This window comes from Ascaphus truei, chromosome 12 (assembly GCF_040206685.1).
Source record: "Ascaphus truei isolate aAscTru1 chromosome 12, aAscTru1.hap1, whole genome shotgun sequence".
Classification (NCBI taxonomy): domain Eukaryota; kingdom Metazoa; phylum Chordata; class Amphibia; order Anura; family Ascaphidae; genus Ascaphus; species Ascaphus truei.
Genome location: NC_134494.1, coordinates 20426392 through 20448247, shown reverse-complemented (window position 1 = coordinate 20448247; position 21856 = coordinate 20426392). Strand labels below are relative to the sequence as shown.

The 21856-nt window shown below is 47.8% G+C and overlaps 1 protein-coding gene across 1 annotated transcript; it reads left to right on the top strand.

Moving 5' to 3' along the window:
* The first annotated feature begins 15276 nt into the window (after positions 1 to 15276).
* On the top strand, positions 15277 to 21704 carry IFITM10 (interferon induced transmembrane protein 10). Its single transcript, XM_075566895.1, has 3 exons — positions 15277 to 15454; positions 16397 to 16762; positions 19268 to 21704. The coding sequence occupies exons 2-3, from the start codon at positions 16502 to 16504 to the stop codon at positions 19415 to 19417; spliced, it is 411 nt and encodes a 136-aa protein (XP_075423010.1). The 5' UTR covers positions 15277 to 15454; positions 16397 to 16501; the 3' UTR covers positions 19418 to 21704.
* Positions 21705 to 21856: the final 152 nt, after the last annotated feature.

Below are 21856 nucleotides of genomic sequence, written 5' to 3'. Positions count from 1 at the left end.
CTGTCTGTAAGTAGGGTTACTAGCTGGGCACTTCTTTAACCCAGGCTGTGCTGAAAAAGCCATGTAATGCGGCATGGCATAAACCTATAGGGATCCATGTTAAAATGGATAAGAAGCAAAAAGTCACACACTATGACCGCTCGTTGGCATGGCCTTACCCAGAATCCCTGGCTGCAGTGGAAGCATTGTATGCTAAGAGATAATGGGGAACGGCAGGGTTGCAGACCTGTCAGAGACACCTATCCCCACCTTCAAGACAAACTTTAAAAGTCACCTCTTACATGAAGCACCCTAATAGCCTGGGCTCATGGCTGCTGTCCCACACCCACAGTCACTCCTACCAACGACTGCCATCTACTGCACTTCTTCCCCCACCTGCTGCCGCTGCAAAGTCTCCCAACATACCACTTAGATTGCAAGCTCTCCGGGGCAGGGACTTCCTATTGTATGACTTTGCTGCGCTTATTGTATTACAATTCCCTGTATTGTGGTTGTAAAGCACTGAGTACACTGTGAGCGCTATATAAAGAAATACATACATACTGTTCATACATGTGAATGTGCTCACAAGTGGTATTTTTATTTGCTGTACACTGGAAGCGTGTTGTCCCTTTTTTACTCACCATGACATTTTTGGCACCTGGGATATATGCTAATTGAAATGATTTGATTATACTTTTATGGTTCCCAGGCATCTGAGGGGTGTTCCCTTTTGTGCACAGGCATCTCTCCACGTATTGTACAGAGGTGTTTATCTCTCTCACCTACAGATTTATTAGATACAATATATTATATTTAGATATCTGTATTTAATGTTAGGTTACATAGCTTGGTGCTTCTGGGCGTGAGACTTCAGGTTTGTAACTCGGAACCCTGCATGCTCCTGAGTGAGAGTGACACTGGGAGGAGGGGGGTCGGAGTGGGACATGTAGAGGCAGCTGCTCCCCCTCAGGAACCTCATCCTCCGGCACCTTCGAAAAGGTACGTTTTAGCGATTAGGGTATGGGGTTAGTTTGAGGAGTTTGAGCGGTTAGGGTATGAGGTTAGTTTGAGGAGTTTGAGCGGTTAGGGTTTGGGGTTAGTTTGAGGAGTTTGAGCGGTCAGGGTATGGGGTTAGTTTGAGGAGTTTGAGCGGTTAGGGTATGGGGTTAGTTTGAGGAGTTTGAGCGGTTAGGGTATGAGGTTAGTTTGAGGAGTTTGAGCGGTTAGGGTATGGGGTTAGTTTGAGGAGTTTGAGCGGTTAGGGTATGGGGTTAGTTTGAGGAGTTTGAGCGGTTAGGGTTTGGGGTTAGTTTGAGGAGTTTGAGCGGTTAGGGTATGGGGTTAGTTTGAGGAGTTTGAGCGGTTAGGGTATGGGGTTAGTTTGAGGAGTTTGAGCGGTTAGGGTATGGGGTTAGTTTGAGGAGTTTGAGCGGTTAGGGTATGGGGTTAGTTTGAGGAGTTTGAGCGGTTAGGGTATGGGGTTAGTTTGAGGAGTTTGAGCGGTTAGGATATGGGGTTAGTTTGAGGAGTTTGAGCGGTTAGGGTATGGGGTTAGTTTGAGGAGTTTGAGCGGTTAGGGTATGGGGTTAGTTTGAGGAGTTTGATCGGTTAGTGTATGGGGTTAGTTTGAGGAGTTTGAGCGGTTAGGGTATGGGGTTAGTTTGAGGAGTTGGAGCGGTTAGGGTATGGGGTTAGTTTGAGGAGTTTGAGCGGTTAGGGTATGGGGTTAGTTTGAGGAGATTGAGCGGTTAGGATATGGGGTTAGTTTGAGGAGTTTGAGCGGTTAGGGTATGGGGTTAGTTTGAGGAGTTTTAGCGGTTAGGGTACGGGGTTAGTTTGAGGAGTTTGAGCGGTTAGGGTATGGGGTTAGTTTGAGATGTTTGAGCGGTTAGGGTATGGGGTTAGTTTGAGGAGTTTGAGCGGTTAGGGTATGGGGTTAGTTTGAGGAGATTGAGCGGTTAGGATATGGGGTTAGTTTGAGGAGTTTGAGCGGTTAGGGTATGGGGTTAGTTTGAGGAGTTTGAGCGGTTAGGGTATGGGGTTAGTTTGAGGAGTTTGAGCGGTTAGGGTATGGGGTTAGTTTGAGGAGTTTGAGCGGTTAGGGTATGGGGTTAGTTTGAGGAGTTTGAGCGGTTAGGGTATGGGGTTAGTTTGAGGAGTTTGAGCGGTTAGGGTATGGGATTAGTTTGAGGAGTTTGAGCGGTTAGGGTATGGGGTTAGTTTGAGGAGTTTGAGCGGTTAGGGTATGGGGTTAGTTTGAGGAGATTGAGCGGTTAGGATATGGGGTTAGTTTGAGGAGTTTGAGCGGTTAGGGTATGGGGTTAGTTTGAGGAGTTTGAGCGGTTAGGGTATGGGGTTAGTTTGAGGAGTTGCAGCGGTTAGGATATGTGGTTAGTTTGAGGAGTTGGAGCGGTTAGGGTATGGGGTTAGTTTGAGGAGTTTGAGCGGTTAGGGTATGGGGTTAGTTTGAGGAGTTTGAGCGGTTAGGGTATGGGGTTAGGTTGAGGCGTTTGAGCGGTTAGGGTATGGGGCTAGTTTGAGGAGTTTGATCGGTTAGTGTATGGGGTTAGTTTGAGGAGTTTGAGCGGTTAGGGTATGGGGTTAGTTTGAGGAGTTGGAGCGGTTAGGGTATGGGGTTAGTTTGAGGAGTTTGAGCGGTTAGGGTATGGGGTTAGTTTGAGGAGATTGAGCGGTTAGGATATGGGGTTAGTTTGAGGAGTTTGAGCGGTTAGGGTATGGGGTTAGTTTGAGGAGTTTGAGCGGTTAGTGTATGGGGTTAGTTTGAGGAGTTTGAGCAGTTAGGGTATGGGGTTAGTTTGAGGAGTTTTAGCGGTTAGGGTACGGGGTTAGTTTGAGGAGTTTGAGCGGTTAGGGTATGGGGTTAGTTTGAGATGTTTGAGCGGTTAGGGTATGGGATTAGTTTGAGGAGTTTGAGCGGTTAGGGTATGGGGTTAGTTTGAGGAGTTTGAGCGGTTAGGGTATGGGGTTAGTTTGAGGAGATTGAGCGGTTAGGATATGGGGTTAGTTTGAGGAGTTTGAGCGGTTAGGGTATGGGGTTAGTTTGAGGAGTTTGAGCAGTTAGTGTATGGGGTTAGTTTGAGGAGTTTGAGCGGTTAGGGTATGGGGTTAGTTTGAGGAGTTTTAGCGGTTAGGGTACGGGGTTAGTTTGAGGAGTTTGAGCGGTTAGGGTATGGGGTTAGTTTGAGGAGTTTGAGCGGTTAGGGTATGGGGTTAGTTTGAGAAGTTGGAGCGGTTAGGGTATGGGGTTAGTTTGAGGAGTTTGAGCGGTTAGGGTATGGGGTTAGTTTGAGGAGTTTGAGCGGTTAGGGTATGGGGTTAGTTTGAGGAGTTTTAGCGGTTAGGGTATGGGGTTAGTTTGAGGAGTTTGAGCGGTTAGGGTATGGGGTTAGTTTGAGGAGTTTGAGCGGTTAGGGTATGGGGTTAGTTTGAGGAGTTTGAGCGGTTAGGGTCTGGGGTTAGTTTGAGGAGTTGCAGCGGTTAGGGTATGGGGTTAGTTTGAGGAGTTTGAGCGGTTAGGGTATGGGGTTAGTTTGAGGAGTTTGAGCGGTTAGGGTATGGGGGTAGTTTGAGGAGTTTGCGCGGTTAGGATATGGGGTTAGTTTGAGGAGTTTGAGCGGTTAGGGTAAGGGGTTAGTTTGAGGAGTTTGAGCGGTTAGGGTATGGGGTTAGTTTGAGGAGTTTGAGCGGTTAGGGTATGGGGTTAGTTTTAGGAGTTTGAGCGGTTAGGGTATGGGGTTAGTTTGAGGAGTTTGAGCGGTTAGGGTATGGGGTTAGTTTGAGGAGTTTGAGCGGTTAGGGTATTGATTTGGATCAGAACAACCGTCTGCAGAGTATCTTTCCCCGTCCAGATTAGTTTCCTACGTAGGTAATGCGTGCACTGAGAAAAATCACACTGACACAGGAGTTCAGAATGATAATGTCTGTCTTTATTACTACACAGCCTGCGTTCATATACAGGGGCTGTAGGGGAGGGTTTGTATGCAAAGGAACTGTCTCAGGTCTAAAGGTTGTTTGCCAATACACAGGGCAGTGTCTCATTGGTTCTTGTTGGGTCTTTTCCTTGTATGGTCTTGTTGTTGTAGTTTATGGTCTTGTTATTGCAGTTTTTGGACACATCAGCATTTGAGTGGAATTCCTGGGCGCCATCTTGATTTCATAGTTGATGGGAGGGGGAGCTGCGGTAGCCATTTTGAGTAAGGAATCATAGCAAGGTACACATTACAGATGAAGAAATAGGCATTTTATCCAATCCATCACAGTATGGGGTTAGTTTGAGGAGTTTTAGCGGTTACGGTATGGGGTTAGTTTGAGGAGTTTTAGCGGTTAGGGTATGGGGTTAGTTAGGGTATGGGGTTAGTTTGAGGAGTTTGGGCGGTTAGGATATGGGGTTAGTTTGAGGAGTTTGAGCGGTTAGGGTATGGGGTTAGTTTGAGGAGTTTGAGCGGTTAGGGTATGGGGTTAGTTTGAGGAGTTGGAGCGGTTAGGGTATGGGGTTAGTTTGAGGAGTTTTAGTGGTTACGGTATGGGGTTAGTTTGAGGAGTTTTAGCGGTTAGGGTATGGGGTTAGTTAGGGTATGGGGTTAGTTTGAGGAGTTTGGGCGGTTAGGATATGGGGTTAGTTTTAGGAGTTTGAGCGGTTAGGGTATGGGGTTAGTTTGAGGAGTTTGAGCGGTTAGGGTATGGGGTTAGTTTGAGGAGTTTGAGCGGTTAGGGTATGGGGTTAGTTTGATGAGTTTGAGCGGTTAGGGTATGGGGTTAGTTTGAGGCGTTTTAGCGGTTAGGGTATGGGGTTAGTTAGGGTATGGGGTTAGTTTGAGGAGTTTGGGCGGTTAGGGTATGGGGTTAGTTTGAGGAGTTTTAGCGGTTAGGGTATGGGGTTAGTTTGAGGAGTTTGAGCGGTTAGGGTATGGGGTTAGTTTGAGGAGTTTGAGCGGTTAGGGTATGGGGTTAGTTTGAGGAGTTTGAGCGGTTAGGGTATGGGGTTAGTTTGAGGAGTTTGAGCGGTTAGTGTATGGGGTTAGTTTGAGGAGTTTGATCGGTTAGGGTATGGGGTTAGTTTGAGGAGTTTGAGCGGTTAGGGTATGGGGTTAGTTTGAGGAGTTTGAGCGGTTAGGGTATGGGGTTAGGTTGAGGCGTTTGAGTGGTTAGGGTATGGGATTAGTTTGAGGAGTTTGAGCGGTTAGGGTATGGGGTTAGTTTGAGGAGTTTGAGCGGTTAGGGTATGGGGTTAGTTTGAGGAGATTGAGCGGTTAGGATATGGGGTTAGTTTGAGGAGTTTGAGCGGTTAGGGTATGGGGTTAGTTTGAGGAGTTTGAGCAGTTAGTGTATGGGGTTAGTTTGAGGAGTTTGAGCGGTTAGGGTATGGGGTTAGTTTGAGGAGTTTTAGCGGTTAGGGTACGGGGTTAGTTTGAGGAGTTTGAGCGGTTAGGGTATGGGGTTAGTTTGAGGAGTTTGAGCGGTTAGGGTATGGGGTTAGTTTGAGGAGTTTTAGCGGTTAGGGTATGGGGTTAGTTTGAGGAGTTTGAGCGGTTAGGGTATGGGGTTAGTTTGAGGAGTTTGAGCGGTTAGGGTATGGGGTTAGTTTGAGGAGTTTGAGCGGTTAGGGTCTGGGGTTAGTTTGAGGAGTTGCAGCGGTTAGGGTATGGGGTTAGTTTGAGGAGTTTGAGCGGTTAGGGTATGGGGTTAGTTTGAGGAGTTTGAGCGGTTAGGGTATGGGGGTAGTTTGAGGAGTTTGCGCGGTTAGGATATGGGGTTAGTTTGAGGAGTTTGAGCGGTTAGGGTAAGGGGTTAGTTTGAGGAGTTTGAGCGGTTAGGGTATGGGGTTAGTTTGAGGAGTTTGAGCGGTTAGGGTATGGGGTTAGTTTTAGGAGTTTGAGCGGTTAGGGTATGGGGTTAGTTTGAGGAGTTTGAGCGGTTAGGGTATGGGGTTAGTTTGAGGAGTTTGAGCGGTTAGGGTATTGATTTGGATCAGAACAACCGTCTGCAGAGTATCTGTCCCCGTCCAGATTAGTTTCCTACGTAGGTAATGCGTGCACTGAGAAAAATCACACTGACACAGGAGTTCAGAATGATAATGTCTGTCTTTATTACTACACAGCCTGCGTTCATATACAGGGGCTGTAGGGGAGGGTTTGTATGCAAAGGAACTGTCTCAGGTCTAAAGGTTGTTTGCCAATACACAGGGCAGTGTCTCATTGGTTCTTGTTGGGTCTTTTCCTTGTATGGTCTTGTTGTTGTAGTTTATGGTCTTGTTATTGCAGTTTTTGGACACATCAGCATTTGAGTGGAATTCCTGGGCGCCATCTTGATTTCATAGTTGATGGGAGGGGGAGCTGCGGTAGCCATTTTGAGTAAGGAATCATAGCAAGGTACACATTACAGATGAAGAAATAGGCATTTTATCCAATCCATCACAGTATGGGGTTAGTTTGAGGAGTTTTAGCGGTTACGGTATGGGGTTAGTTTGAGGAGTTTTAGCGGTTAGGGTATGGGGTTAGTTAGGGTATGGGGTTAGTTTGAGGAGTTTGGGCGGTTAGGATATGGGGTTAGTTTGAGGAGTTTGAGCGGTTAGGGTATGGGGTTAGTTTGAGGAGTTTGAGCGGTTAGGGTATGGGGTTAGTTTGAGGAGTTGGAGCGGTTAGGGTATGGGGTTAGTTTGAGGAGTTTTAGTGGTTACGGTATGGGGTTAGTTTGAGGAGTTTTAGCGGTTAGGGTATGGGGTTAGTTAGGGTATGGGGTTAGTTTGAGGAGTTTGGGCGGTTAGGATATGGGGTTAGTTTTAGGAGTTTGAGCGGTTAGGGTATGGGGTTAGTTTGAGGAGTTTGAGCGGTTAGGGTATGGGGTTAGTTTGAGGAGTTTGAGCGGTTAGGGTATGGGGTTAGTTTGATGAGTTTGAGCGGTTAGGGTATGGGGTTAGTTTGAGGCGTTTTAGCGGTTAGGGTATGGGGTTAGTTAGGGTATGGGGTTAGTTTGAGGAGTTTGGGCGGTTAGGGTATGGGGTTAGTTTGAGGAGTTTTAGCGGTTAGGGTATGGGGTTAGTTTGAGGAGTTTGAGCGGTTAGGGTATGGGGTTAGTTTGAGGAGTTTGAGCGGTTAGGGTATGGGGTTAGTTTGAGGAGTTTGAGCGGTTAGGGTATGGGGTTAGTTTGAGGAGTTTGAGCGGTTAGTGTATGGGGTTAGTTTGAGGAGTTTGATCGGTTAGGGTATGGGGTTAGTTTGAGGAGTTTGAGCGGTTAGGGTATGGGGTTAGTTTGAGGAGTTTGAGCGGTTAGGGTATGGGGTTAGGTTGAGGCGTTTGAGTGGTTAGGGTATGGGATTAGTTTGAGGAGTTTGAGCGGTTAGGGTATGGGGTTAGTTTGAGGAGTTTGAGCGGTTAGGGTATGGGGTTAGTTTGAGGAGATTGAGCGGTTAGGATATGGGGTTAGTTTGAGGAGTTTGAGCGGTTAGGGTATGGGGTTAGTTTGAGGAGTTTGAGCAGTTAGTGTATGGGGTTAGTTTGAGGAGTTTGAGCGGTTAGGGTATGGGGTTAGTTTGAGGAGTTTTAGCGGTTAGGGTACGGGGTTAGTTTGAGGAGTTTGAGCGGTTAGGGTATGGGGTTAGTTTGAGGAGTTTGAGCGGTTAGGGTATGGGGTTAGTTTGAGGAGTTTTAGCGGTTAGGGTATGGGGTTAGTTTGAGGAGTTTGAGCGGTTAGGGTATGGGGTTAGTTTGAGGAGTTTGAGCGGTTAGGGTATGGGGTTAGTTTGAGGAGTTTGAGCGGTTAGGGTCTGGGGTTAGTTTGAGGAGTTGCAGCGGTTAGGGTATGGGGTTAGTTTGAGGAGTTTGAGCGATTAGGGTATGGGGTTAGTTTGAGGAGTTTGAGCGGTTAGGGTATGGGGGTAGTTTGAGGAGTTTGCGCGGTTAGGATATGGGGTTAGTTTGAGGAGTTTGAGCGGTTAGGGTAAGGGGTTAGTTTGAGGAGTTTGAGCGGTTAGGGTATGGGGTTAGTTTGAGGAGTTTGAGCGGTTAGGGTATGGGGTTAGTTTTAGGAGTTTGAGCGGTTAGGGTATGGGGTTAGTTTGAGGAGTTTGAGCGGTTAGGGTATGGGGTTAGTTTGAGGAGTTTGAGCAGTTAGGGTATTGATTTGGATCAGAACAACCGTCTGCAGAGTATCTGTCCCCGTCCAGATTAGTTTCCTACGTAGGTAATGCGTGCACTGAGAAAAATCACACTGACACAGGAGTTCAGAATGATAATGTCTGTCTTTATTACTACACAGCCTGCGTTCATATACAGGGGCTGTAGGGGAGGGTTTGTATGCAAAGGAACTGTCTCAGGTCTAAAGGTTGTTTGCCAATACACAGGGCAGTGTCTCATTGGTTCTTGTTGGGTCTTTTCCTTGTATGGTCTTGTTGTTGTAGTTTATGGTCTTGTTATTGCAGTTTTTGGACACATCAGCATTTGAGTGGAATTCCTGGGCGCCATCTTGATTTCATAGTTGATGGGAGGGGGAGCTGCGGTAGCCATTTTGAGTAAGGAATCATAGCAAGGTACACATTACAGATGAAGAAATAGGCATTTTATCCAATCCATCACAGTATGGGGTTAGTTTGAGGAGTTTTAGCGGTTACGGTATGGGGTTAGTTTGAGGAGTTTTAGCGGTTAGGGTATGGGGTTAGTTAGGGTATGGGGTTAGTTTGAGGAGTTTGGGCGGTTAGGATATGGGGTTAGTTTGAGGAGTTTGAGCGGTTAGGGTATGGGGTTAGTTTGAGGAGTTTGAGCGGTTAGGGTATGGGGTTAGTTTGAGGAGTTGGAGCGGTTAGGGTATGGGGTTAGTTTGAGGAGTTTGAGCGGTTAGGGTATGGGGTTAGTTTGAGGAGTTGGAGCGGTTAGGATATGGGGTTAGTTTGAGGAGTTTGAGCGGTTAGGGTATAGGGTTAGTTTGAGGAGTTTGAGCGGTTAGGGTATGGGGTTAGTTTGAGGAGTTTTAGTGGTTACGGTATGGGGTTAGTTTGAGGAGTTTTAGCAGTTAGGGTATGGGGTTAGTTAGGGTATGGGGTTAGTTTGAGGAGTTTGGGCGGTTAGGGTATGGGGTTAGTTTGAGGAGTTTGAGCGGTTAGGGTATGGGGTTAGTTTGAGGAGTTTGAGCGGTTAGGGTATGGGGTTAGTTTGATGAGTTTGAGCGGTTAGGGTATGGGGTTAGTTTGAGGCGTTTTAGCGGTTAGGGTATGGGGTTAGTTTGAGGAGTTTGGGCGGTTAGGGTATGGGGTTAGTTTGAGGAGTTTTAGCGGTTAGGGTATGGGGTTAGTTTGAGGAGTTTGAGCGGTTAGGGTATGGGGTTAGTTTGAGGAGTTTGAGCGGTTAGGGTATGGGGTTAGTTTGAGGAGTTTGAGCGGTTAGGGTATGGGGTTAGTTTGATGAGTTTGAGCGGTTATGGTATGGGGTTAGTTTGATGAGTTTGAGCGGTTAGGGTATGGGGTTAGTTTGAGGAGTTTGAGCGGTTAGGGTATGGGGTTAGTTTGAGGAGTTTGAGCGGTTAGGGTATGGGGTTAGTTTGAGGAGTTTGAGCGGTTAGGGTATGGGATTAGTTTGAGGAGTTGCAGCGGTTAGGATATGTGGTTAGTTTGAGGAGATGGAGCGGTTAGGGTATGGGGTTAGTTTGAGGAGTTTGAGCAGTTAGGGTATGGGGTTAGTTTGAGGAGTTTGAGCGGTTAGGGTATGGGGTTAGTTTGAGGAGTTTGAGCGGTTAGGGTATGGGGTTAGTTTGAGGAGTTTGAGCGGTTAGGGTATGAGGTTAGTTTGAGGAGTTTGAGCGGTTAGGGTATGGGGTTAGTTTGAGGAGTTTGAGCGGTTAGGGTATGGGGTTAGTTTGAGGAGTTGCAGCGGTTAGGGTATGGGGTTAGTTTGAGGAGTTTGAGCGGTTAGGGTATGAGGTTAGTTTTAGGAGTTTGGGCGGTTAGGGAATGGGGTTAGTTTTAGGAGTTTGAGTGGTTAGGGTATGGGGTTAGTTTGAGGAGTTTGAGCGGTTAGGGTATGGGGTTAGTTTGAGGAGTTGCAGCGGTTAGGATATGGGGTTAGTTTGAGGAGTTGGAGCGGTTAGGATATGGGGTTAGTTTGAGGAGTTTGTGTGGTTAGGGTATGGGGTTAGTTTGAGGAGTTTGCGCGGTTAGGGTATGGGGTTAGTTTGAGGAGTTTGAGCGGTTAGGGTTTGGGGTTAGTTTGAGGAGTTTGAGCGGTTAGGGTATGGGGTTAGTTTGAGGAGTTTGAGCGGTTAGGGTATGGGGTTAGTTTGAGCGGTTAGGGTATGGGGGTAGTTTGAGGCGTTTGAGCGGTTAGTGTATGGGGTTAGTTTGAGGAGTTTGAGCGGTTAGGGTACGGGGTTAGTTTGAGGAGTTTGAGCGGTTAGGGTATGGGGTTAGTTTGAGGAGTTTGAGCGGTTAGGGTATAGGGTTAGTTTGAGGAGTTTGAGCGGTTAGGGTATGTGGTTAGTTTGAGGAGTTTGAGCGGTTAGGGTATGGGGTTAGTTTGAGGAGTTGCAGCGGTTAGGGTATGGGGTTAGTTTGAGGAGTTTGAGCGGTTAGGGTATGGGGTTAGTTTGAGGAGTTTGAGCGGTTAGGGTATAGGGTTAGTTTGAGGAGTTTGAGCGGTTAGGGTATGTGGTTAGTTTGAGGAGTTTGAGCGGTTAGGGTATGGGGTTAGTTTGAGGAGTTTGAGCGGTTAGGATATGGGGTTAGTTTGAGGAGTTTGAGCGGTATGGGTATGGGGTTAGTTTGAGGAGTTTGAGCGGTTAGGGTATGGGGTTAGTTTGAGGAGTTTGAGCGGTTAGGATATGGGGTTAGTTTGAGGAGTTTGAGCGGTTAGGCTATGGGGTTAGTTTGAGGAGTTTGAGCGGTTAGGGTATGAGGTTAGTTTGAGGAGTTTGAGCGGTTAGGCTATGGGGTTAGTTTGAGGAGTTTGAGCGGTTAGGGTATGGGGTTAGTTTGAGGAGTTTGAGCGGTTAGGGTATGGGGTTAGTTTGAGGAGTTTGAGCGGTTAGGGTATGGGGGTAGTTTGAGGAGTTTGAGCGGTTAGGGTATGGGGTTAGTTTGAGGAGTTTGAGCGGTTAGGGTATGGGGTTAGTTTGAGGAGTTGGAGCGGTTAGGGTATGGGGTTAGTTTGAGGAGTTTGAGCGGTTAGGGTATGGGGTTAGTTTGAGGAGTTTGAGCGGTTAGGGTATGGGGTTAGTTTGAGGAGTTTGAGCGGTTAGGGTATGGGGTTAGTTTGAGGAGTTTGAGCGGTTAGGGTATGGGGTTAGTTTTAGGGGTCATGTAGTAGCAGCGAAACAGCTTTGACCAAATGTCCTAGAATGAGGGAAGGGGGCTATTTCCTGCCTAATGAGCCCCAAAGCAAGGGATTCCCCTAAAACTCCCCAGTCTGACTCTTTTTTTTGAACACCTACATCCAACATCTCTTGTTCACGGGCTAAAGGGTCAGTTTTTCAGTGGACTGAAAAAAAACAATGACAGTGAAATGTCTTTGACTGAGCCACTGATTGAGCCACCTGTGCTGAAGCAGGGACTGATTGAGCCACCTATGCTGATGTAGGCACTGATCGAGCCACCTGTGCTGAAGTAAGCACCGATCGAGCCACCTATGCTGAAGTAGGGACTGATCGAGCCAACTGTGCTGAAGCAGGGACTGATTGAGCCACCTGTGCTGAAGCAGGGACTGATCGAGCCACCTGTATTGACGCAGGGACTGATTGAGCCACCTGTGCTGAAGCAGGGACCGATTGAGCCACCTGTCTGAAACAGGGACTGATTGAGCCGCCTGTGCTGAAGCGGGGAAATCCTGGAAACTTGACCTATTTGGAAGGGGGCTTGAGGACTGGAGTTGAGCACCCCTGGGCTAAAAGACCAGTCCTATGTAGGATGAAGGTGACCTAATATGAGAGTGACATGTTAAATGAGTTAAAAGATCAGTTCCTTGGAGGAGCAGAGTGATCTAATGACAGTGACATGTTAAATGAATTAAAGAGTCAGCCCCTTGGAGGGGCGCAGTGACCTAATCACTGACATCTTTATTGTCACCGCAGGATCAAAGTGATCTGGTGACAGTGACATGTTGGAAGGATCAGTCCCAGGTAGGAGCAACGTGACCCAATGACAATGAAATGTCTGATGGGTTAAAAGGGTCATTCCCACGTAGGACAAAGGTGACCTATTGGCAGTGACACAGATCTATGTGGGGACCCTTCAGAAATAAAATAATAGAGAGAGAATTGGTGGCTGGATACAGGGGTATCTGCTGTACCCTCAAAGTCATATACATCTTTAAAAAAAAGGGTAATCTATAGTACCTGATCCATTTCAATTGGACTGGGAACTGTACATTCAATTTCTCAAATGGGTTCCTGTACAGTATGTAAGTCTTTATTTATATAGCGCCATTAGTGTACATAGCGCTTCACAGTAGTAATACACGTGACAATCATATAAATAACAAATATAAATAACAGGTTATGGGAATAAGTGCTTCAGACATAAACGTAGCATTTAGGAAGAGGAGTCCCTGCCCCGAGGAGCTTACAATCTAATTGGTAGGTAGGAAGAACGTATAGAGAAAGTAGGAGGGTGTTCTGGTAAGTGCGTCTGCAGGGAGCCAAGCTTTATGTATCATGTGTATTGTATGTCTTTATTTATATAGTGCCATTAATGTACATAGCGCTTCACGGCAGCAATACACGTGGTAATCAAATAAATAACATATAATATAAATAACAGATCATGGGAATAAGTGCTTTAGACATTAAGGAAGAGGAGTCCCTGCCCCGCGGAACTTACAGTCTAAATAATGTGTCTAGTAATATCTATGGTGCTATTCATATGCTTCTTTAAGTAAGTGTGTCTTAAGGTGGGTCTTAAAGGTGGATAGAGAGGGGGCTAGTCGAGTATTGAGGGGAAGGGCATTCCAGAGGTGTGGGGCAGTCAGTGAAAAAGGTTTAAGGCGGGAGAGGGCTTTAGATACACAGGGGGTAGAGAGAAGACATCCTTGAGCGGAACGCAAGAGTCGGGATGGTCTAATAACCCGGCTCTATTTCTACCTTTAATGCTGTAAAGATGTTTTTACTGAATAAGCGATCTAAGAAAAAAGTTATTTGCAATGGAAATACTGTACAACTGCTCTATTTTTTTTAATGTGTTGGAGCCGTCCGATTTAGATTGAGTGCCAGTGACATGTTTAAGGGTCAGTCCCACATACAGCATGTGTTGGGCGGTGGAATGTCCATAACAGAGACTGAGTATGACCTGGTGTGTTGCATTCCTGCACAAAAGGGGCTTAAAGGAGCAATTGCTGAGTTTTTTTTTTTAACTCTTTTCATTTTTTAACACAAGATTGAATCAGGGGGGGGGGGTCCTCCGGAGCTGAACCCCATTAATTTAACCGCCGGGGTCCCCTGACTTCCAGAGATACTTACCTCCGTATGGTGTGCCGATAGCCGCTCCGGGTGGGATATCTGGGGTTTAACGTTTAAAGCGTCCGCGTCACGTGAGCCAGAAGCGGAACCTGATGACATCACAGCTTCCTATTGGCCCGCGGTGCGCGGGAGCGTTGAAACTCCATCATTACGTGAATCCTGCTCGCCGAGTGGAGTTGCTACCGGCACCCACTGTGGAGGTAAGTATCTCCGGAAGAAGGGGGTCCCCGGATCTGAAATTAATGGGGTTCGGCTCGGGAGAACCCCAGCCTCAATATTGTGTTAAAAAAAATGAGGGCGAAAACCCCCCAATACTGTAAAAACGCCATGGATTGCTGCTTTAATTTCAGGATGAGGCTAGACGGGAGGTCAAGAAGGCTGACAGAATGGAAGTACATCTCCAGAGAAGCAAACCTTATCTTCCCACTGTCCCTCCCTGGCCTGCCAAGTACATGATTTAGGCACCTGCTGTAGACATTGGACAATGGGAAGCAGAAGATAAAGAATGTATGGGACATTGATCACAGGAGAGAAAGCCAGGGCTGGAGAAATGCGCATGCGCAGAATAAGGTGAGAATCAAATAGGGATAATGGGGTTTTCCCCCCCGCATCACACTGAGGCAAAACTGGGTTATTAATCCTAATTGCTGGCTGTGCTTAAATAAAACAAAATCTACTTTCAGAAGCGTCTTTGTGTCAGACTGCACTTTCCATCAGCAGGTGTGTATCTGTGTGTGTTAATGTATGTATCTGTGTGTTAATGTGTGTGTACTGGTTCTATCAGTGTGTTAATGTGTGTGTATCAGTGTGTTAATGTGTGTGTATCAGTGTGTTAATGTGTGTACTGTTTCTATCAGTGTGTTAATGTGTGTGTATCAGTGGGTTAATGTGTGTGTACCTATGTATTGTGTATGTTTCACTGTGTCAGTGTATACAGTATATCAATATGTCTGTGTCAGTGTGTTGATGTAGGTGAATGTTAATACTGAGAGTAATGTGCTTGTATCAGTGTGTTAATGTGTGTGCATCAGTATGTATATGTTTTGTAATGTGTAAGTGTGCTCATTTTTGAGTCTGTGTGAATATCATCGTGTGTACTGTGTGTGAATCAGTGTGTCTGTATGTATCAATGTGTTAATGTGTATATGAGTGTGTATGTGTGTTACTGTGCATCAGTGTTTCTGGGTGTGTATCAATGTGTTAATGTGTGTGTACTGTTTGTCAGTGTGTATATAAGTGTTCATGTGTATATGAGTGTATCTGTGTGTTAATGTGTGTGTACTGTGTCAGTGTGTGTATATCAGTGTTAATGTGTGTGTACTCTGTGTATCAGTGTGTCTGCATGTGTATCAGTGTCAGTGTGTATATCAGTGCATTAATGTGTGTGTGTGTGTGTGTGTGTGTGTGTGTGTGTGTGTGTGTGTGTGTGTGTGTGTGTGTGTGTGTGTGTGTGTGTGTGTGTGTGTGTGTGTGTGTGTGTGTGTGTGTGTGTGTGTGTGTGTGTGTCTGTATTTATACCATTATGTTAATGTGTATCAGTGTCTGTGTGTACATCACTGTATTAATGTGTGTGTGTGTGTGTATGTGTGTGTGTGTGTCTGTATTTATACCATTATGTTAATGTTTATCAGTGTCTGTGTGTATATCAGTGTATTAATGTGTGTCTGTATTTATACCATTATGTTAATGTGTATCAGTGTGTGTATATCTAACCATACCTCCTATAATTCCCTCCCTCTCCTTCCCCTTCTCTTTCTCCTCCTCCTTCTCTTTCCTCACGCCCCCCTCTTTCTCTTTCCCTCACCCCCCCTCCCTCTCCCTCTCTCCCCCCCTCCCTCTCCCTCTCTCCCCCCATCTTCTCACTATGCACTGTCTGACTGATACAGACTGTCTCTTGTTGTAAGACATGCAGCTGCCCCTCTCTGCACTCTCTCCCTGGGGACCCCCACTTCTCGCACACAGACGGACAGAGGGGACCTAACAAGAGGACAGACGACAGACTGCTTCCCCCCCCCCAAGGTGAGAGGGAACGAGCAGGGGGGGTGCGGTGTGATGCTCTGCAGGGCTCTGCAAGATGCTGGATGTACCGTGATACTCTGCAGAGGTCCACAAGCTGCTAGATGCAGGGCTTAGTGAGGTGATGGACGCAGAGGCATGCTCTGCGTGGCTCTGCAAGGTGTTGAATGCAGTGTAGTGCTCTGCAGAACTTGGATTACAGCGCAATGCTCTATACGGGGTCCAGGTTGTGCGTTGTTCTGTATGACTCTTGTGCAATGTTCAGTAACGGTGCAGGACGCCCAGCGACGCTCTGCAAGTTTCTGGATGCAGCGCAATGCTCTGCCAGGTGTCGGATGCCGCGCGACGTTCTGCAAGGTGGCGGACTGGGAACATGTCGGATGCCGTGCGATGTTCTGCAGGCTCCCTGACTGGTTCCGCTCCCCTGGCTGCAGCGCCCGGAGCAAAGCAAGGAACTGCTTGTGTGTGCTGCAGAAACAGACTGCAGGGGAGGGAGCGAGAGACTGGGATTGAAAGAGAGAGGGGAGACAGGGAGAAGAGAGAGGGGAGGAGTGAGAGAGATAGAGAGAGAAGAGAGAGGGGAGGAGTGAGAGAAGAGAGAGAGAGTGAGACATAGGTAGAGAAAGAGATAATAGGATTGAAAGGGAGAAGGGAGACGGGGGGAGTGAGAGAGGGAGAGAGAAAGAAATCTCTCACAGGACAAAATGAGACTATTCAGTGTGGGGCATCTCCTTCTCCATCATCGCTCCCTCCATCACTTGTGTCTCCATCTCTACTTATACTGCTTTTTCTATGTCCTCTCCCCCTCTCTCACACTTCTCTTCTGCTTTCATCACTCCCATTTTTATTCAACTCTCTGTTCTTTACGTGCTGCTCGTTCTCTCTCCCTCCATCTTTCCCTTCCTTCATCTCTTCCTCTCCCCTCTAACTTGCCCCTCCCCTCAGCCCTGCCTGCTCCTCGTGGGCGGAGTTTGGCTCCCTGTAGGTGTGCCTCTACTCCTCGTGGACGGGGCCTGCCTCTACCTGGCTCCGCCCCTCCCTCGCCAACTCATGGATAACAAGGCGTATAAGGGGGAGGGCACCTGGCCCCTCCCGCAGTGTAAACACACCCTGGAGCGGGATAAGAAGAAGGCCAAGACTCCTCCGGGCCCGGTCTCCGTGGCAACAGGCAAGAGCGGGCCCCCTGTGACCGTGATAGAGATTTCCCCGGAGACGACTGAGGTCAACGATTATTACCTGTGGTCCATCTTCAACTTTGTCTACCTGAACTTCTGCTGCCTGGGCTTCATCGCACTGGCCTACTCACTCAAGGTGAGCTCTAGAGGTGCTGGTGAAGGGAGTCCTAGAGGTGGAAGGGGAGAGGAGTCCTATAGGTGCTGCGTGGAGGGGACTTGTAGAGGTGTTGAGGAGGAGTGGAGTCCTGGAAGGGAACAGGAGGAGTCCTTCAGGTGCTGTGTGGGGATGGCTTCCATAGGTGTCTAGGATTCCTAAAAGTGGAGAGGGAGTGAATGCAAAACATGTGAGGGGGAGGCTGTGCTAGAGGTACTAGGGGTTTATGTGGAGATTGAGCAGTAGTAGAGGCGAATGGGAGAATGTGTGTGTGTCGGGGGGGAGGGGAAGTCCTGAAAGGTCTTGCGGATCATGGGAGGGTTATGGGCTTGATAAGGGTCATAAGGAGTATGGAGGTGCTTAGAGGGGACATAGTTATAAGGTAATGGCAGTCATAGAAAGCTCATGGAATATATGGGCACGGGGTGACAGTGGGGGCAAGGAGACATAGGGGGAAATCAAAAACATCGCATCACTTCACATCAGTGGCTGAAACTGTAGGGGATAGGACATTAGAGGAGGACATTAGAGAGGGACAGTGAGTCATATAGGGGATAGGCGCTAAATAACACAGAAAATGATATAGGGGACGGGGCTGTTGTTGAAAGTCAGCAAATCATAAAGGGGAGAGGATGTTACGGGGCCAGCGAGTCATATAGGGGACAGGATGTTATTGGATGATAGTCAATCACATAGAGGACAGGACATTATAGGGGGATAGTGAGTCCTATAGAGGACAGGATGTGGGGACAGTGAGTTATATAGGGGACAGGGTATAGGGGAGCAGCAAGGGGGCAGCTACTCATATAGGGGACATGGATTATATGGGGATGACTAGTCATATAGGGGACAGGGTGTTATAGGGGGACAGCAAGTCACATGTGGGACAGGATGTTATAGGGGACAGTGAGTCATATAAGGGACATGGATTATATGGGGAAAACTAATCATACAGGGGACAGGATGGTATAGAGGGAAAGCAAGTCTTATAAGGGGCAGAAGATTATAGTGGGACAGCGAATCATATAGGAGACAGTTAGTCATATAGGGGACAAAGCATTATAGGGAGAACTGAGTCATATAGGGGACATGGGTTATATGGGGACAGACAGTCATTTAGGGGACAAAGTGGTATGGAGGGAATGCAAGTCATATAAGGTTCAGGAAGTTATAGGGGGACAACGAGTCATATACTGAACAGCATGTGGTGACAATTAATCATATAAGAGACAGGGTGTTAAAGTGGGCAGCGAGTCATATAAAGGGACATGGATTATATGGGGACAGCTAGTGATATAGGAGACAGGATGGTATAGGGGGTGAGAAATCAATGAGGGTAGCGAGATCCTGGGTGGAAGGGGGAACAGGAGTTATAAGGGGATTATAGGGAAGGTAGGTGTTGTAGAGCAGTGGTTTCCAACCTTTTTTATGTTAAGGAACCGTATAATTATATTGTGCAATTCTGCGGAACCCCAACCCTCTCTAATAGCGCGTCTCAGATCAGATGCATTGTAAGGAACCCCAACCCTCTCTAATAGCGCGTTTCAGATCAGATGCATTGTAAGGAACCCCAACCCTCTCTAATAGCGCATCTCAGATCAGATGCATTGTAAGGAACCCCAACCCTCTATAATAGCGCGTCTGAGATCAGATGCATTGTAAGGAACCCCAACCCTCTCTAATAGCGCGTCTGAGATCACATGCATTGTAAGGAACCCCAACCCTCTATAATAGCGCGACTGAGATCAGATGCATTGTAAGGAACCCCAACCCTCTCTAATAGCGCGTCTGAGATCAGATGCATTGTAAGGAACCCCAACCCTCTATAATAGCGCGACTGAGATCAGATCCATTGTAAGGAACCACAATCCTCTCTAATAGCGCGTCTGAGATCACATGCATTGTAAGGAACCCCAACCCTCTCTAATAGCGCGTCTGAGATCAGATCCATTGTAAGGAACCACAATCCTCTCTAATAGCGCGTCTGAGATCACATGCATTGTAAGGAACCCCAACCCTCTATAATAGCGCGACTGAGATCAGATGCATTGTAAGGAACCCCAACCCTCTATAATAGCGCGACTGAGATCAGATGCATTGTAAGGAACCCCAACCCTCTCTAATAGCGCGTCTGAGATCAGATCCATTGTAAATTCTTCTGCATTTGGTACTATTTTCCAATTACCCTTTAGGGATGCCCACGGAACCAATGGTTCCTATGAACCCTGGTTGAAAAACACTGTTCTAGAGATTTACTGTAGGTCCGTCTCTCAACAGGTTCTAGAGCAAGACTCTTTAACTAGTTTTTCAAAGGGGCTTGATCAGAAGGGCCACAAGCTTACTGTAGTTTCATTTTATACATGGCAAATGATTATATTTCAATATCTGACAAGCATTTATAACCACTGGACATTTACATGACCATACATGGCCAGTTCGCCCGCAGTGGAACAGACCTGACCTAGAGGTTCCTCTCTCTCTCCGTAGGTGCGAGACAAGAAGCTGCTAAATGATCTGAGTGGAGCCGTTGAGGACGCGAAGACAGCGCGAGCGTTCAACATAACAAGCTCCGCCCTCGCTACGCTCTGCATCATCATCCTACTGCTATACCTGCGCTCCCCCCCTGCTCACTACTAGGACTATACACTGCCTCATCATACTACTGCTATACCTGCGCTCCCCCCCTGCTCACTACTAGGACTATACACTGCATCATCATACTACTGCGATACCTGCGCTCCCCCCCTGCTCACTACTAGGACTATACACTGCATCATCATACTACTGCGATACCTGCGCTCCCCCCCTGCTCACTACTAGGACTATACACTGCATCATCATCCTACTGCTATACCTGCGCTCCCCCCCTGCTCACTACTAGGACTATACACTGCATCATCATCCTACTGCTATACCTGCGCTCCCCCCCTGCTCACTACTAGGACTATACACTGCCTCATCATACTACTGCTATACCTGCGCTCCCCCCCTGCTCACTACTAGGACTATACACTGCATCATCATACTACTGCGATACCTGCGCTCCCCCCCTGCTCACTACTAGGACTATACACTGCCTCATCATCCTACTGCTATACCTGCGCTCCCCCCCTGCTCACTACTAGGACTATACACTGCATCATCATCCTACTGCTATACCTCCGCTCCCCCCCTGCTCACTACTAGGACTATACACTGCCTCATCATCCTACTGCTATACCTACGCTCCCCCCCTGCTCACTACTAGGACTATACACTGCCTCATCATCCTACTACTATACCTGCGCTCCCCCTCTGCTCACTACTAGGACTATACACTGCCTCATCATCCTACTACTATACCTGCGCTCCCCCCCTGCTCACTACTAGGACTATACACTGCCTCATCATCCTACTGCTATACCTCCGCTCCCCCCCTGCTCACTACTAGGACTATACACTGCCTCATCATCCTACTGCTATACCTGTCCTCCCCCCCTGCTCACTACTAGGACTATACACTGCCTCATCATCCTACTGCTATACCTGCGCTCCCCCCCTGCTCATTACTAGGACTATACACTGCATCATCATCCTACTGCTATACCTGCGCTCCCCCTCTGCTCACTACTAGGACTATACACTGCCTCATCATACTGCTGCTATACCTGCGCTCCCCCCCTGCTCATTACTAGGACTATACACTGCATCATCATCCTACTGCTATACCTGCGCTGCCCCCCTGCTCACTACTAGGACTATACACTGCATCATCATACTGCTGCTATACCTGCGCCCCCCCCTGCTCACTACTAGGACTATACACTGCCCCATCATACTGCTGCTATACCTGCGCTCCCCCCTGCTCATTACTAGGACTATACACTGCCTCATCATCCTACTGCTATACCTGCGCTCCCCCACTGCTCACTACTAGGACTATACACTGCCTCATCATCCTACTGCTATACCTGCGCACCCCCTGCTCACTACTAGGACTATACACTGCCTCATCATCCTACTGCTATACATGCGCACCCCCTGCTCACTACTAGGACTATACACTTCGTCATCATACTACTGCTATACCTGCACTCCCCCCCTGCTCACTACTAGGACTATACACTGCATCATCATACTACTGCTATACCTGCGCTCCCCCCCTTCTCACTACTAGGACTATACACTGCATCATCATCCTACTGCTATACCTGCGCAACCCCCCTACTCACTACTAGGACTATACACTGCATCATCATACTACTGCTACATCTGCGCTCCCCTCCCCCACTGCTCACTACTAGGACTATACACTGCATCATCATACTACTGCTATACCTGCGCTCCCCCCCTGCTCACTACTAGGACTATACACTGCATCATCATACTACTGCTACATCTGCGCTCCCCTCCCCCACTGCTCACTACTAGGACTATACACTGCATCATCATACTACTGCTATACCTGCGCTCCCCTGTCCCTGCTCACTACTAGGACTATACACTGCATCATCATACTACTGCTATACCTGCGCCCCCTCGCTCTCACTTCTAGGACTAGTACGAGACACCCCTATTCACACTGAGACATAGTTGAGCATCTTGCGCTGAGACAGAGCTGGGTGAGAGATAGCTCTGAATACTATAGTGAGAAGTAGCTGTGTACCCTGAGTCTCTCCTTCCCCCCCCCCCCCCAACTCCCTCCGGACCGCACTGTGATGTCATCGCGCCTTGCCGGAAGGCAGCCTCCTGATTGGCTGATGGCAGCGAATATGCAAAATAACAACGGCGGGCGAGTTAACCATCTCAGCGCATCTTTGCGTGTGAGACCAGGCAGCTCGCTCAGCCCCCTCCCCCCCCCCGTCCCGTGCCTCGTCAGAAATGACCGTGCCTGTGAATTTAGAGTGTCAGCTCCACGGGCGACTAATCCCATCCCATTCAATAAAGGACATTTTCTTATAGCGCGTCTATCTGTGGCTATGAATTACAAACGGATGGGGTAGGGACCTGTCATTATAACCCACAGGCAAAGAAGGGGTTAATGCTCTCTGCTTGAAAACTAGCTGATGTCACATGACCTGAGGCTGGCTGCCTGAT

Coding starts and splice junctions, on each gene's coding strand:
- IFITM10 (XM_075566895.1), top strand. CDS start 16,502: ATGGATAACAAGGCGTATAAGGGGGAGGGCACCTGGCCCCTCCCGCAG. Junction 16,763..19,267: donor CACTGGCCTACTCACTCAAG/GTGAGCTCTAGA, acceptor CTCTCTCCGTAG/GTGCGAGACAAGAAGCTGCT.